At 35.7% G+C, this 17,418-nt stretch overlaps 1 protein-coding gene across 5 annotated transcripts in view; it reads right to left on the bottom strand.

The window, feature by feature from the left end:
• The window catches only part of Hasp (Hig-anchoring scaffold protein), an 819,228-nt gene that overhangs the window by 563,165 nt on the left and 238,645 nt on the right, over positions 1–17,418 (bottom strand). For 4 of the 5 annotated variants that reach the window (XM_081743348.1, XM_081743332.1, XM_081743323.1 and 1 more), the window contains exon 2: positions 4,569–4,592. The exons of the other annotated variant lie outside the window; for it this stretch is intronic. In XM_081743348.1, the coding sequence (XP_081599474.1) occupies positions 4,569–4,592 (24 nt within the window). The remainder of the gene's footprint in view (positions 1–4,568; positions 4,593–17,418) is intronic. 5 annotated transcript variants of the gene reach the window in all.

Raw genomic sequence — 17,418 nt, forward strand, 5'->3', positions numbered from 1 at the left:
AGGAAAACTAGCTAGAATAAGAGTTTACTTTAAATACATGGACCAAATAAACTCTGGAAGAGACATTAGAGAAGATCACGGGAAATATTACCATGTATGGGATATGAATAGCCACCGTTAAAATCACAGTTACTCGTTAAATTTTAAAAGTCGCATCCGTTCAAGATTTATGGTGTGTAGTAACGGACGAACGAACTAACAACACAATCTTATAAATCTCACTGTGTGATTCTAATAATGTGAGGTATAGTGAACAAAAGTTAAATGAAAATGAAAATTTCGCTCAGGATCAGGGAGTAGTGTAGTCATAATGTAGTCACAAAGTCATGTCCTTTCCAAGATACTTATTCCAGTATACGAATGAGGAACGACCGAACACAAATTTTAGTTATTTTAGTATGGAGTCTGCAATCCTGATTGACATTCATGAGAGTTTCGGAAAAAGAACGTTACAATGCACGATGTTTCCCTCTCTTTAAGTGTTCTGACGACTCTTTCTAGCGTTCGCTGCTTTCACAGAACAGCCCTTTAAACGCCAGGCGTTACGTACAATGTAATCACACATTTTTCATGATTGAAATTTTTTTGGTTTTCTAGTTTCCTTGCGGCAGGCGGGAATGGAAGAAACATGGTGGGCGTTTAATCTCTGTGCTAGTCGTGTGATGCATGAAAGGAAGAAAGGGAATGGAAGGATTTGCTCTTCTTGCGGTAGAAAGACTTATTGGCATTGTTTCAAGGGCGAGATAGCTCCGCACTATATTTTCGAACTATTGTTTACTTAGCGATGCTCATATACAAATTATTTTCAAGGAAAAAATAAAATACTTTCTCAATTCAATTTATGATCTCAAAATTTAATAACTTCTTACGCACGATTACGTAATTTTTTTGGGCAAGCATTTAGGGAACAAATGAATATTGCTGAACCACATTTTCAATTAATATAGTGTGAAACCATGCATGCGAACCACAAACACATATGTAAGTGTTACGCTATTAATTAAAATATGCCAATGGGTAGAGAATAGCAAAATGTCCAAAAAATCAAATTTCAAATTTTGCAAAGAAGTACAAAAGTACGAATTTCTGAGAATATTTAGACATTGTTAAACACAAGCATAAATATATTATTAAAGTTGCGCAGTAGCCTACAGTGTATTCCTGGCGAAGCAATATCTTTATATGAACAGCTTTTGTGCTTGACAGTTTCAAGAATACATCTACATAAACATAACAATAGCTATTTATAATTTTATGAGATCTAGATATTGAAAAGGGGTTGCTGCTAGAATAACTCTAATTAATTAAGTTATATAATTTTATAATGCAAAAACTTCATTACATTAACTATTGTTGTTTGTTTAACTCAATATTTAAGTTCTGTTAGCTACGTAATCACATTATCTTGTATTTCACTGTAGAACGAACCTTTAAGTAGGACATATTCAGTAGTTTCATTTCACATACAACTTGCCATAAGGAACCGTGCATTTTTAAATAACTACCTTCAGGGAGATGCACAAGATGTTACTTGCTTTTTGTAAGTTTCGATTTCATGCTTAGTACTTTATTAATAGTCAATTTACCAAAAGTTTATGTGACGATATTAATTTTCTTTTATGGAATGACACGTTCAATTGTAATATGGTTAATTCAATTCTCTGGTCGTGATGTGATACCAATTATATCTAGGCACGTCTAATGATAGACAATGTTCTAATCCACATATATTTAGAACAAAACCTATTAGTGGTTCTCAGAGCAACCCTTGTGTTATTTAAATATGAAGGAAGGGTTCATTTCTCACAATTTTCATTCAGGAGAAAAATTAAATAACACTCTATACAGTTTCTTGTCTTTCTGAAAATAATAATAATAATTAAAAAGTCATGTTTAATGCTTCTGAGGCTTAACGCAGTGGAAAGAATTCCACGTCATTGGATCCAATCTTGTATCAAATCAATCCAACAGGGTTGTTAGAGAGTTTTTAGTAGATCTACTCTTTTTTTTCTAAGATCCACCTTTACATGTGATGCTTAGTTTTAATATCGGCTATTCACACGATCTTTGGCAAGTCTTATCTTTCTATATTTGTATGCCTCGCACTAATCTTCCATACATGTGACATGTTTCGGTAGACATATCGATCAGGTTATCCATTCTATCTTTAGTTATGAATATGCTGTATATTATTTATTAACGCGGTTATACAAAAGGTTGATAAGTCGTTTTACATTGAAAACTATTCGTAATAAAATAGGAATTTTTTTTAGACTGATCGACAAGGATTTATATTTAAAAGTATTATCATACAATCAAAGAGATTCAAGGAGAACCTTTGTCAGGCTAGTCAACCTTAGCATTCGAACTAGGATTTTCGATTATGGAGTAAGAACGTTAAGTTTCCATCCACATATGCTTGGAAGACATTATAGAATATATAGTTATATAAGGTATTCATACATTTACAGTCCCTCCATTTGCTCCAAATGAATTTATCAAAACATATATTCTATGATTTATACAGAAGGTTGATAGGTTTATATTTGACATCGCTGCTATCATCTGCATAGTTGCTCCAGAACATAAACCCTGTGTCGTTATCGTTGCAGTGTCTTAGCTTTCAAGTACCGAAGTATCATGTTGGTGCTAGTGAAATGTCGCTGAAAGTGAATTGTTCTTGAGAAGAGAGTACATCATGACTGTTTTCCACGTATTTTTCGTACATCTGAATAGTGAAACAGTGTCGAAAGAATGGTTTCCGTTCTGAAACACTCGCCAACGTAAAGGATCCGTTCTTGATGTCAGAGAAAGTAGCGCATGAGATGCCTCATGAAATTCATTTTGCAGGTCAAAAGAATCCTCCACTCTAATGCTGCATGGTCCAGAGATTTAACTTGGCGTAATTTAACATTAGACATGCCATTCATCTCGATTTTGATCTAGCGTACGTAAGGGCTGGGTTCAAAACCTCCCTCCACGCCACATTGTTGAACATAAACTAAATGGTCACAGCTTTACGAAAGATATTTGGTGGAGTCAAAATTGAAGGTGGTGGTCACACTGGATGAAGACTACATTATTTCACGCGTAATGGTAACACTCGGGCCATTACGTACCGTAACATCTCTGGCAAGGGATGTACCAACTTTTACCGCCAGGGCCAAAGATTTCCTCAGCGAATCATAATTGCCGCGAATACGGTTATAAGGGGAAGTTTAAGATACGTAAGGTGGACATAAACATGTAGGAGAATACTCCCTACCTCTAGGAATCCATAATGATCCAAATCCATCAGAAAGACATCTCTCATTTGTACGGAGCGAACAACAACCAGATGTGGTTTCACCTCAAGAAAGAGTCCAGCAATACAGCCATATCATTTCTCTGGTTTTAAAATGACACAATGCAAGCAAGGGGAATCACTGGTATCCGTTTTCACAACATTGCAGTGAAAAGAGCCTAATGTCAGTACAATGGGTTTCTGTATAATTGGACTGTTAAAACAATGTCTACAACATCGACACCCCTGTATCCGCACTGACATACGGAAAACCTGCAAGAAGGAATGAGATGAAATGAGCTACCACGTAGATTGTTGCAGTTTAAATTGCGGTGTCGAGTGATCCCATAATATTGTGGTGGCCCGATAGAATACAACTGAACAGCGGTGGGGGTTACTATACCGTACTTTGAAAATCGGTCGGATATAATTCGACCAGCGTTCTGTAAAATCCTCAATCCATGTGCTCATTTCTGTGAGATATGCACAGCCCTCGTGTCCACGTCTTATAACTGGAAGCATTATGCTTTAATTTATACACAAAAATTTAATATTTATGCAGTTACAGTATGTTAGTCGCGATGGTAAGGAGTTTATGAGTTTTTTTATAATTGTTATGTTATGTAGCATAGTATATTGTACATATAGTCCTAAGTTTACTAATAAAAACTAGTCATAATAACGAAAATTACTCACTCTTACGTAATTAATTTGTATCTAATTAGAAGTACATTCGAAATTCAATGCCTCAGGCAACTTCTTATAACACTGTTGTCTCGTTCTTCTTCTCATCGCTGGGAAGCTAGAAGTTCTCTCACAATATGAAATACAGTTTGTGATTATGGAAGAATGCTATCGTGCAGTTGGTTTTCCTACTGCATTTACTACTTGAAAAACTGGGGAAATGATTACAAGTCACTAGAAAATAGGAGTTTTTCCATTCCTTCACTTTGAGTGCAGAATTCTCAACAATAATTTCTACAGCTAGAAAAAAACTCTAAATGTTTATATTTGAGCAATAATCTAAGTTTAAAATAGAGGAAATGTATCTTGTATTTGTGCTTAAAAAGCTACTGAAGCGACCTACGTTATCTAATTCTCCATACAACTCTCTAGTTTTCTATATCCAAAAACATTTTCTAAAGCGACTATAGTAAAACGCCCTGATAAAATTCTAAGTACTCTGATTAGTATTTATCCTAAGCATGGAGTAAAATTAAACATGCTTGGGATAAAACGTTCAATTATCTCTACAAATAAATCCATATTAAGTAGCAGGCATTACCTTTGTTAGCTTCCCTTACAGCACCTGCAACAAATAAAAATTTAGGCATTACAAGTAAAGTATTAACCATTCTTGGTAAACCTCTCAAGCAGTCCACATGCTTAGTTTAGGATTTGTGCATTGGATTTTTTTTTTTAATACAACGCGCTAAACAAAATTCAAAACAATGTTACAGATTTATCTCACTGAACAGAATCAAATCTTAGGTTTTAATGATAGCATATTTAGAAGAAATCTATTGCTAATGATGATATTAAATTAATATTTTGTTATTTGAAATAAACAGGTGGCTTTTGAAATATGTAACATGCTATTCTATTTAAGTGTGCTTCATAAACCATGGTGATAAGAGAAAAATTTACATGCTTTACTTTAAATTTTATTGCAGCTTTCTTTTCTATCTTAGTGTTATATTTATTAGAAACCGAAATTGATTCGATTGTTTATTTGTATCAAATTGATATTTTTACTTTTCAAATAAATATGATCGAGAAGATCTACAAAGTACTATGAAAGAAGAAGGAAAATATTATAGAATATTTCATTAAAAATGAAAAAAAAAAATACTTTTTGAAATTTTAAAATTGAGATCCATTCCAACAAATAATGTATTTAAAATTTTGGAAACGTATATTGTAGTTTCTAGTTGTCAAAGTCCAAATTCAAAACTAAATGCAATTCTTTGATATTTTTGAGAATTTTACGTGCAAATTACTTGCAACAATGCTTAAAATGGTTAAATTACAATTTTGATGTACATGTTATGCTTTTCTTTGTCTTTAGTACATTTAACGAAAGTATTTCGTGATGAAACACAGCATCATCCTGATTAGGCCTACATAGCAGCTTATACTACGTTGTAGGAGGACACGGTGATCTAGTGGTAGATTGCTTACCTCTGATCTCCGCGATACCTGGTTCGATCCCTCGCAGGCGCGCAACCAGAAATTTTTCATGAGGGATCCAATACTGCAAGCCACTATGTGTATGTAGTATTGAACGGGTATTATTCTGTACCCGATAAGTAACTGTGAAATACTTCCACATATGTTTTCAGAGAAAAATAGAAATAGGATGTTTCTATAAGAGAAAGAGTACAGACAAGGGCGCCCATGTTGTGGTTTCCAAGGGGGAGCAAGTATAAGCGGCGTTTCAAATATAGTTTCAAATTTTGCTGTAACTAATGTAAAAATTTTATTAGGTTTTCGATATTCCCAAGCACAATTTCCTCTAGGGGGAACGAGTGCCCCACCTTTTCCCCCCTGATGGGCGTCCTTGAGTACAGATGAAGTGTAAAATCAAATCTTCATGCTACATCAATCACTTCCTTGTTAAAAAGTATAGTTTTATTAAGAAAGTGTTCAAATATTCCAAATGAATTTGAAAGTTTGTGGAGATCTGGACCAGATGAACCTTCGTGGATGCGCCCTCGTCATGTAAGTTTGTGATAGAAAACATCGTGTCCGTTGGGATCTTTCTCACATTCTCATTCCACCAATTCTTTCGAAATCAGTAACTTCCATTGATAATTAGTCTCGTTTAGCCTAAAATACCCATCCGTGGGACATTGAATTATTATTATTGATATTTTCTAGGCTCTTGTGCATATACGAGGTCTGGTTTAAAAAATAACGGGACTAGTACCAAAAATACGGTATATTGTCACAAACTTAGAAATTAAATGTAATCTTCTTCAACATACTCCCCTTCCCTCTCTATACACGTTTGCATACGAAGTTTCCATTACTGGAAGCAGTTGTAGAAGTATCACGATCTTGAGTACTGCTACTGTTTACTGCTTCACCTTTTCCACAATCTGAAAATTAGTTCCCTTGAGGGTGGATTTTACTTTCGGACAAAGAAAATATCTAATGGTGCCAAATAGACGAATAAGATAGATGTTCCAACACTGGAGTCTTCTTACTAAGGAAGTACTAGAGGTGGTACGCGGGGATCTGCATGTATTATATATCGTTTGGAAGGTCACACCATGTACACCTCACATGTGAAATATCTCGCTTGAATGGGACCTGTAGGGAGCGTAGTGAACATTTGAAGATTAGAACAAGGCACGCTCCGAAATACCAGAAACGTGGACAGAACAGGAAGCTATGATATAATTGTCTTGGGACGTTGTGTATATATAGGTTTAAAAGGTAGCTAAATACCAATCTGATATTAAATGTTTAAAAATCAAGATGGCGGATCCAACATTACAGACACAAATTACAAAAAAAAAGAAAGAAAAAGAAAAGAAAAAAAACAAGGTATGGATCTGAAATTGGGTATATAGAGATATTCGACGTCGCTATGTATGAATCGGATACCAAAAGTGTAAAATTCAAAATGTTGGATCCAATATGGCGGACAAAATGCGCAATACCGCTATGGAACTGAAAGCAGATAGTTAGAGGTTTTCGTGATCACTGAGTACGAATTCAGTGTTAAAACTGCAAAATGCAATATGACGGATTTAATGTGGTGGACGAAAAGTGCAAAAAATATGTACAGAATGAAAATATGTTACTCTTACACATGTAGTAGATACATACCTATAGTACATAACGGGGTCAGTAAGGTCAGGTGATGTTTTACAATAAACAGGGAGGATATTTTGCTATACAATCATGCCAAAATTGACGCATGGAATGGAGGACAGGTTTCGTAGCGCACGTGAAAGTTTTATGATACGAACAAATTGTAATCACACAATAATTCAATAATTATTTTACTACCAACCGCCTCCGAAGAGAGACGCGGAGATCGACATGTTATATATCGTTGGAAAGCTCTCACCGGGTACACTTTACATCTGTAACATCTCACTTCAATGGCGCCTGTAGGGTACGTTGCGATTATTTGCAGATATCATCTGAAGATCCGAACAATGACAGTGAAAAGAAGTGTTGGAGTATAACACATCGGTAAGCTTCCATAACTGTCTTTCTGGTTTCACATTATGCCGTGTACACTTGTAAGCCATATGTATGACAAATATCCATTCTCATGAGTAAAGATGATACCGACATCGAGACTAGTCTCGATATCGTCTTTAATTCGAGACCGAGATGTGCTTTTCCAAATGGAAACGAGATCGAGACGGAGTGCAAGCTCGTCTCAATACACACAGTCCATTCTGTACTGTTACACTTTTTATCCGCCATATTGAATCCGTTATATTGCATTTTACACTTTTGGTATCCGATTCATGCATAGCGAAGTCAAATATATCTATATAACCAATTTCAGACCCATAGCTTTTTTTTTTTTTTTTTTGGGTAATTTGTGTCCGCAATGTTGGATCCGCTATCTTGACTTGTTAACATTTGATGTCAGATTCGTACTTAGCTACCTTTTAAACCTATATATATATATATACAACGTCTCAAAACAATTACATCATAGCTTCCTATTTTGTTCACGTTTTCTGGTATTTCGGAGCGTGCATTGTTCTGATCTTCAAATGTTTGCCACGCTTCCTATACGCCCCATTCAAGTGAGATATTTCACACGTGAGGTGTACTCGATGTCACCTTTTCAATGATATATAGCACATGCAGATTTTCGCGTATCACTTCTAGTATTTCCGTAGTTAGCTGCCAGAAACTGCTTAACGGTCAAACCAATATGCGAAGCATTGTTGCAATGCACAATTCTTTCATTGTTTTTCCACAAGAGGGGCCTTTTCTTTCTCATGCGTTCTCGCAACTTCACCGAAACCAGCAGATAATCCTGCTACTGGATCAGTGTCTGCCCTAATGGTGCCCATTCAATCAAGAGCAGGCCATTTATATCACAAGAACACAATGAGCATGGCTTTCACTTTCGATTTCCTCTTGCGTGTTTCATTCATTCGTGGTGATGAGGGAGCTTTCCAGCGCATGGATTGCCTTTTCGTTTCAGGATCATACTGAAAGCTTCACATCTCGTCAACAATGACGATTTTCGTTAACAAGTTTGGTTCTACTTCCAGGCATTCCTGTGCCTCTGTACATGATCTTCTGGAAGTCCTTCTGTTCCTGCGTGAGGTATTCTGGTACCTTTTCACCACAAACTTTGCATATGTTCAAATGATCGTGCAAAATTTCGGGGACAAACTCTTTATTGATGCTACCAATCTCCGTTATCATTCGAATACGAAGTCTGCGATCCTTCCTGATAATGTCAGTTACTTTTGCTACATTTTCTTCTGTTGTTGCTGTGACAAAACGACCCGGTCCTTCATCATTATCAACGCTCTCGCGTCTCTTGTTGAAGCTGTTGTGCCACTCAACACTCGCGTACGTAACCTCGTATCATCACCATACATATCCCACAACAGTTTCACACACTAACTCGGTGATATCTTTAATTTCACAACGAATTTCAAGTTACTGTGTGCTCAGTTTTCACATTTGCCATTATTCCGGCAATACAATTGCAAACCTCTCTCTTCAATCGCTGTTGACTAAACCCGACTGAGAGCAGAAATTCATGAATATAATTCTCTTCTCGAAGGTTCAATGTTGCTCTGCACATACGCTCCCCACTGTTCCACGTATACTACTCACAGGGTTGCCAAACAACCCACCTATAATATATTTTGATCATGGTCTGACACTGCGGTGCAACTTGGTGTAAAATGAGAAAAACCTAAGTCGGGACACTATATATGCACTTGCAAGATAGGCAACCCACATTACGCCATACATGTTTTGGACTGCACGAACACCATTAGATGTCGAAGGTGGTTAAGTTTGAGTTCCGAACTCGTCATGCATGATTCTACATGGCCATATTACTGTCATAATCGTTCACCTCCCAGAAACCAGCGTGAGAGCAGTTGCGCCAATGATTTTCAGTCTACCTTGGTAGGATACTAATATTTTAAGTCGTTATTTACAAAAAAAAAAAAAAAAAAAGTTTTTGATTATCTCTATATATGTAATGTATACCCAATGCACATTATGTTATAATGCATAAGATGATGATAATACAAAAATATATAAAATGTTGTTATTGCAATATCTTTCCTGAATTAGAAAACATTACAAGGAAAACATTACAAGAACACTGTATGTGGATCCTTCAATCTTCATCACTGCCTGCGTTTATGATTGGAGTGACAAGACCAGCAGTACACAGTTTGCTTAAAATCTCTGCAGACCGAACAATCTTAGAGTGTATCGAGTACGTGACAGGGAAGATTTCGTACAGGAAACAAGAAATAATGTATTTTGCTCTTCAAATTTCTAGCGAAAAGCGCGTTGAAAATATTCGAATTCAAATAATTTCGCTTTATATTTGAGTGACCACGTTCTATTTTCCACCATAGGAGCAGCACCAATCTACCTATAACATATTTTGACCATGGTCTGATACCTGCGGTGCAACTTGGTGTAAAATGAGAAAAATGTACACTGTACTTGAGGCTCCAAGACAAGCAACGAACATTACGCCATACATCTTTAGGCCGGCACGAAGACTATCAGAAGTCAAAAATAGTTACGTTTGAGCTAACGTTCCTATGTCGCTAATAAATTATTGCAGCGACAGATGAACAACATCCAACTGCACGATTCCCATTTGCACATCCACAATAACACCGCTTTAAACCTGAATACGCACGTGTATTTGGAATATAATCAACATAACAATTGTATGTCTTTCTAGTAGTATGTTGATATGGTACCTCGAATTTAACTATGGATATTTTCTTTCAGGAAATGGAAATTGATCTTGTTATCTTAGTTCATTATTTCAGCTAAGTAGGAAACTGCCTGAGACATCTGATAGGAACCTGTACAAAGAATTTGTAAGTCTCTTTCTGTCATCTTCACGAAGTTCAGGATGTCTGCAGATATTACATTTTCCAAAGAACGTGCACACCTGTTAAAATCGTGGTCTTCTAATTCTAATGTGTTCTCGGCGATGTGCAGTCGTTCATTTGCTGAACTACCTCGTCTACGAGGCTATCATCAGAATTAAGACGATTACCAAAATATTGTTACAGCCCACTTTTTGTCAAGCTGTACCATTCGAATAATCATTTGTTTGTGTATCGACTTTTCATTTTTCTACATACTAATGTCATGGCCTGCTTTTCATCAATTGTGCCATTGACGTAGACAGTTGTTAGTATGTACGTATGTGCGTTGTTGATGTTTTGTTTACTCTTTGCACTAAACATGAAATAAATTATCAGTACAAATAATTACTTATTAGTAGTACGGTTCATGTTATTTTAGTGGGGTAATGTTGTATTATTATTTATAGTTAACAATATTCACTCTTTTACTTCGTTTGATACTTATAGAAGTACGTGATGATCGTGATAAATGATGTGCTGTGGGCATGCGGACTGCAAATGTAAACATTAGTAATTGCGAATAGTAATGAATTATAAATCGAATATATTTCATAAATTTTGCATAAAATGGAAATCTAACAATAACAAGCGTCGAATAAGTATGATTAGTATCAAGTTGGCCTCACCACCGGAGAAAAATAAATAAGGCTATTAGTTTGTGCTACGTTAGTGCTGGCTAGTGTCCAAATTTCAGCGTTTGTGCAATCAAAATGACGAAGTTGTGAACAATTTAAATTTCGGGGCCAACTTGAAGTCAGGTTGGCCCCGCTTTTTTTACCCTAATTGAGATAGAATTGATTTTCTAATGCCAAACGTTTGTACTACGTTAGTGCTGGTTAGTACCCAAATTTCAGCGTTAGTGCTCTCCAAATAACGCCGTTATAACGAAATTATTTAGCGTCAAGTTGGTCCCGCTTTTTTTCCTAATTGAGATACAATGGATTTTCTAACGCCAAACGTTTGTGCTATGTTAGTGCTGGTCAGTGCTCAAATTTCAGCGTTAGTACTCTTCAAATAACGTCGTTATAACGAAATTAATTAGCGTCAAGTTGGCCCCGATTTTTTTTACCCTAATTGAGATAGAATTGATTTTCTAATGCCAAACGTTTGTACTACGTTAGTGCTGGTTAGTACCCAAATTTCAGCGTTAGTGCTATTCAAATAACGCCGTTATAACGAAATTAATTAGCGTCAAGTTGGCTCCACTTTTTCCTTAATTGAGGTGGAATTTTTCTAATGCCAAACGTTTATGCTACGTTAGTGCTTGGTCGTTCCTCCATTCGTCCGATAGTAGTGCTGAAATTTCACGTCCATGAACTTGGCCCCCACTTGAGGCATTAACAATAAAATTAGTGTCAATCGTTGGTTTATCTTAGTTCACGAACCCCTAACGTTAGTTCTTCATTAGTGTACATGCCGCAAGGCAAAAAAAAAACTTCAGGGCTCCAACTTCACTCTTGCCCCCACCTCAAGCACTAAGGGAATAATTAGTGTCATTCGTTAGTGCATCGTCAGTGCTTGTAGAAAATACTAATCATTTCCTTAGTGTTTCAATATTGGTGTAATTATGGCAAATTACATTTCAGGAAACTTCCCTAAAGAAATACATGGGTAATTTTTTATTGCGTCAAATTCCCGGTAAATTCAAAAGCACTTATGATCTCTTCTAGTGCAATCGTTAGCTCTTCTTAGTGCAACCCCTAACATTCGTTTTTCATTAGTTTAGGTGCTAGAAGTAAAGCACCTTTGGAGGGCTAGCGTGAAGTTGGCCCCCATTTTAAGCACTAACGAAGAAATTAGTGGCATTCGCTAGTGCATCGTTAGTGCTTCTAGAAAACATTGATAGTTTCGTTAATGGTCACTATTAGTGAGGTTATGGCTAATTACATGTCACAAAACTTCCATAAAAAATACATGTGTAATTTCTGATTGCGTCAAACTCCTGTCAAATTCGGGAGCACTAATGCTCTGTTCTAGTGCGATCATTAGTACATCATTGGCGTGTTTTGGTGCAACAACACGTAACGTTAGTGGCTCATTAGTGTAGGTGTTACAAGTAAAACATGTTTGAAGGGCCAACGTGAACTTAGCCCCCTTTAAGCACTAACGAATAAATTGTCGTTCGTTAGTGCATCGTTAGTGCTTCTTGAAATCTCTTATAGTTTCGTTAGTATTGCATTATTAGTGTAGTTATGGCTAATTTCTGATTACGGCAAATTCCCGCCAAATTCAAAAGTGCTAATGATTTCTTTTTGTGCAATCGTTAGTGCATCGTTAGTGCTTCTTTGTACAGCGACCTCTAACGTTAATGCTGATTAGTGTAGGTGCTACATGTAAAAACCCTTTGGGGATCAAGTTGACGCTGCCCCATTTCAAGCACTAACGAAAAATTACTGCCGTTTTTAGCGCACCGTTAATGCTTATTAATGCACCAACCACTAACGTAAGTGCTTATTAGTGTAGGTTCTAGAGCCAAAACAATAATAGGGATTGGTAGGGCCAAAACATTCTTCCCCCACTTCTAGCACTAACAAAAAATAGTAGCGCCATTCGTTAGTGGATTGTTACTGCTTTTTAGTGCACAAACTCCTAACGTTAGTAATTCATTAGTGGAGATTCTAAAGCCAAAACATGATAGTATGTAATTACACTTGGTCGCCACTTCAAACCTAACGAAAAAATTAGTGCCATTCGTTAGTGCATCGTTGGTGCTTCTAGAAAACACTAATAGTTTCCCTAGTACTTCACTATTAGTGTAGATATGGCCAATTACATGTCACGAAACTCCCGTAAGAAATACATTGGGAATTTTTCATTGGCTCAAATTCAAAAGCACTAATGATCTCTTTTACTGCAATTGTTATTGCTTCGTTAGTGCTTCTTAGAGCACCAACTCCCAACATTAGTACTTCAATTGGTTGGACGCTGGAAGCAAAAAACCTTATCCTTTAAGAAAGCACTAACGATGAAACCTAGTGAAATCGATAGCGCATCGTTAGTATTTCTAGAAAACTCTAATAGTTTCATTAGTGCTTGGCTATTACTGTAGATATGGCCAATTCTATGTCACGAAGCTCCCATAAGAAATACATGGACAATTTTTAATTGTCTCAAACTTCCGTCAAATTCAAAAGCACTAATAATCTCTTCTAGTAAAATCGTTAGTGCTTCGTTATTGCTTCCTGGAGCATTAACTCCCAACATTAATGGTTCAATAGTTTGAATGCCAGAAGGAAATACTTTGGGAGGCCTAAATGCATGTTAGTCTCCCGAGAAAGCACTAACGATGAAACCTAGTGCATCGGTCGTGCTTCTAGAAAACCCTAATAGTTTCGTTAGTGCTTCACTAGTAGTGTGGATATGACAAATTATATCATGAAACTCCCACAAGAAATACAACGAAAATTTTTCATTGAGTCAAAATACCACCAAATTCAAAAGTAGAATGATCTCTTCTAGTGCAATCGTTAATGTTTGCTAGTGCACCAACACCGAGTACTAGTGGTTCTTGTCGTGAATGCTTTTGTGAGGAGGGGCTAGCGTGTAGTTGAATTCCCCTAAGTTTCATCTTTTAGAGTCCATACAATTGAAGCACTAATATTCGGAGTTCTGCAATAAGACCCCCTAATGTAATAGTTACCATTACATTATATATGTTCATTAGTTTTTTTTTTAAATTTGGCGGGAATTTTAAAAAATGGAAAATGCCACTTGTCTAAATTTAGCTTCGCACGCATCTGAATTATTACCAAAACATTTCACATGGTTAGTGCTTCGTTCATTAAACACTAACATTAGTGCTATGATAGTTGAGGAGTTATTAGTGAACAGCTCTCGTGGGACTAAATTGTAAATTTATTGAATAATTGTCTTACAAAGGTGGCATAAACGTCAAAACTTAGTGCATTGTTATTGCTTGCCGAAACACCAAGCACTAACGTTTGTGCTATCATAGTTTAGGAGTTATGAGTGAATAACTCATTCTGGGCTAATTTAATTTATCGAATTTTACAATAATTATCAATCAAAAAATAGGATAATCGATAGAGATTATTGCTTTGTTAGTGCTCTAAAACATAGAGCACTGGCGATAATGATATGATAGTTTAGGAGTTATTAGTGAATAACTCGGACGAAACTCATTTAAAATTTATTGAATTTTACACTAATTGTGTAAAAGTTGAAAAACCTGATTTTATCCCCGCCGAGCTATTTATTAATAACTCCTAAACTGTGATGGCACTGATGTTAGTGATTAGTGTTTCATGGAGCACCAACAGTGCACTAAGCTTTGGTGGTTAACCACCTTTGTGGAACAATTAGAGTAAAATTCGATAAATTTAAATTCAGTTCTGTCTGAAGTATTCATGAAAATACAGCAACAGTGCTTAGGTTTTATAGAGCTCTAGCAATGCAATAAGCGCTGGTATCTGTCCCACTTTTGTGGGACAATTAGTGTAAAATTGTGTAAGTGAAAAATCTAATGTGAATCTAAATTAATGTAAAATGAATAGCCAGGCTTGAGGTATTCATTAACAACCCCTAAAATGAGATAGTACTAACGTTAGTGCCTAGTTTTTTTGGACTGCGAAGGATGCACTAATCTTTAGTGTTTGTCCTATCTTTATGGGAAAATTAATGCAAAATTAAGTTTCAATTCTGTACCGTCCGTGTAATTCGATAATAACTCCCAAATTATGATAACACTAACGTTAGTGCTTGCTGTTTAATGGAGGTCCAACAATACACTGACTGCTGGTGTTTATCTTATTTCTGTTTGACAATTAGTATAAAATTCTACAAAGAATTGAAAGATCTAAAGTTAGCCTAGTGCGAGTTATTCATCAGTAACTCCCAAACTATGATAGCACTAACGGCGTTATTTGAACAGTACTAACCAGCACTAACGTAGTACAAACGTTTTGCGTTAGAAAATCAATTCTATCTTAATTAGGGAAAAAGCGGGGCCAACTTGACGCTAATTAATTTCGTTATAACGGCGTTATTTGAAGAGCACCAACGCTCAAATTTGGACACTAACCACACTAACGTAGCACAAACGTTTGGCATTAAAAAATCAATTCTATTTCAATTAGGGAAAAAGCGGGGCCAAGTTGATGTTAATTAATAGAGCAATCCACATTATGCTTTATTTTTTGTTTAATTATGCTTTATTTTTTCGAAATTATGCTTTATTGTTAATTTCAATCATTGTTTTACATTAATCGTGTATAATGTATAATATTTACTATATATTAAATATTCTAAATATCTTGATCTATTTCTTAATATTTTATGCAACCAATTTCTTTCATATTTAATGAACTTTCTACTTAATGCACTGTAAAGAGATATTTGCTCGAGTCAGTTTTTCTTATCACTTGTGTGCACCTTAGAGGTGCGTATGTACAGAAAGATAAAGTAAAAGATGTCACCAAAAAGTACAGAAAGTGCTCAAGTTCAAGAGGTACGCATAACAATACAGTGTGGAGTTCCTGTATACTATTCATTGTTGGCGGAGTTTTCTTCTTCTTTTACTTTTTTCTCCACATCAAAGAATTACACCAAAAAGAAGTTTACAGGAGTAAAAATAAGCTTTTCATTGTTAAATTGTTAAGTTCTCAATGATTTTGCGTTGTAAATATTGGTTTAAAAAATATTAATACAGTATCTATGTTAAACTTGCAGTTAAACAGAATTTTTCAAGAATTGTGCTATATATTTTAAATTATGCTTTATGCTTTATTTTCTAAAATTATGCTTTATTATGCTTTTAAAATTAGTTTCTTCTGGACACTTAGACAACCACAACCATGTTTAAGGTACCAACCATATGTGTAAATTGCTATTATGCTTTTTATGCGTTTTATGCTTTTGGGTTGCTCTACTAATTAATTTCGTTATAACGGCGCTATTTGAAGAGCACTTACGGTCAAATTTGGGCACTAACCAGCACTAATGTAGCACAAACGTTAGGCGTTAAAAAATTCATTCTATCTCAATTAGGAAAAAAGCGGGACAAACTTGACGTCAAGTTGGCCCTGAAATTTAAATTGTTCATAACTTTGTTCTTTTGATTGCACAAACGCTGAAATTTGGGCACTAACCAGCACTAACGTAGCACAAACAAAAAGCATTATTTATTTTTCTCCGTCCAAAAGTGGTGGGGCCAACTTGATAGTAATATAGGTACGTCGATTAAATTGTAAACATTTTACCTCACGTAAATATAATAGCTTATCTGTCGTCAGTAAAATATGCATCAGCGACGCCATGATGAACTACGTCAATGAAGGAAATGCACAAATTTATACCAAATTATAGCAGTTTAATTAAAGAATAGGAGCGAAAATAGTTTTCTTTTAATCAGGAAGAAATTTAGGTATTAAAATAATAATGAATTAGGGTTTTACAAATTTACACTTAATAGTGTAGAGTAAATAGATTCCCGAGGGGGGCAGAGGATGCACGAAGATATACGAAGAAGAGGATAAGCGAAGCGTGAACAAGGATTAGTGCTGTGGGGCCCCAAAATTAATTAGAAATCATATTAAAATTTTCTTGTGGAGGATAACCTGTTATAAAAATATATTCAGATAACATATAATTAGTTTGGGTGATGTGGGTACCCCGCAGAGCGCAGGAAAACCTTTATAATATTGGGAATAACCAGGAATGTTAAGGGAGCCATTTTGTTCATGAAAACCTGTAGAATGAAAGTTATCATAGAAACTTAAAATATACGACGTTTAATCCAGCAGCTAGGAAAGTCCTGTTGGGAGTTTGAGAGCCAGAAGGTTTGTTTGTTTTACCAAGTTCTACTATCTTTAGTGTTTTAAAAAAAATTGGTCACATGTTCTGAATCATGGTCATTATTGTGCAATGGCCGCCATCTTGAATATTCCTTTCGTATTCACTACATTTTTCTTAAATACATCTAGCTCAAGCTGTAATTATCGCAAAGTTATCAGTTATACCTCGTTCGATTTGCAATAGCATAGG

This window comes from Thermobia domestica, chromosome 2 (assembly GCF_964235325.1).
Source record: "Thermobia domestica chromosome 2, izTheDome1.hap1.1, whole genome shotgun sequence".
Lineage (NCBI taxonomy): Eukaryota > Metazoa > Arthropoda > Insecta > Zygentoma > Lepismatidae > Thermobia > Thermobia domestica.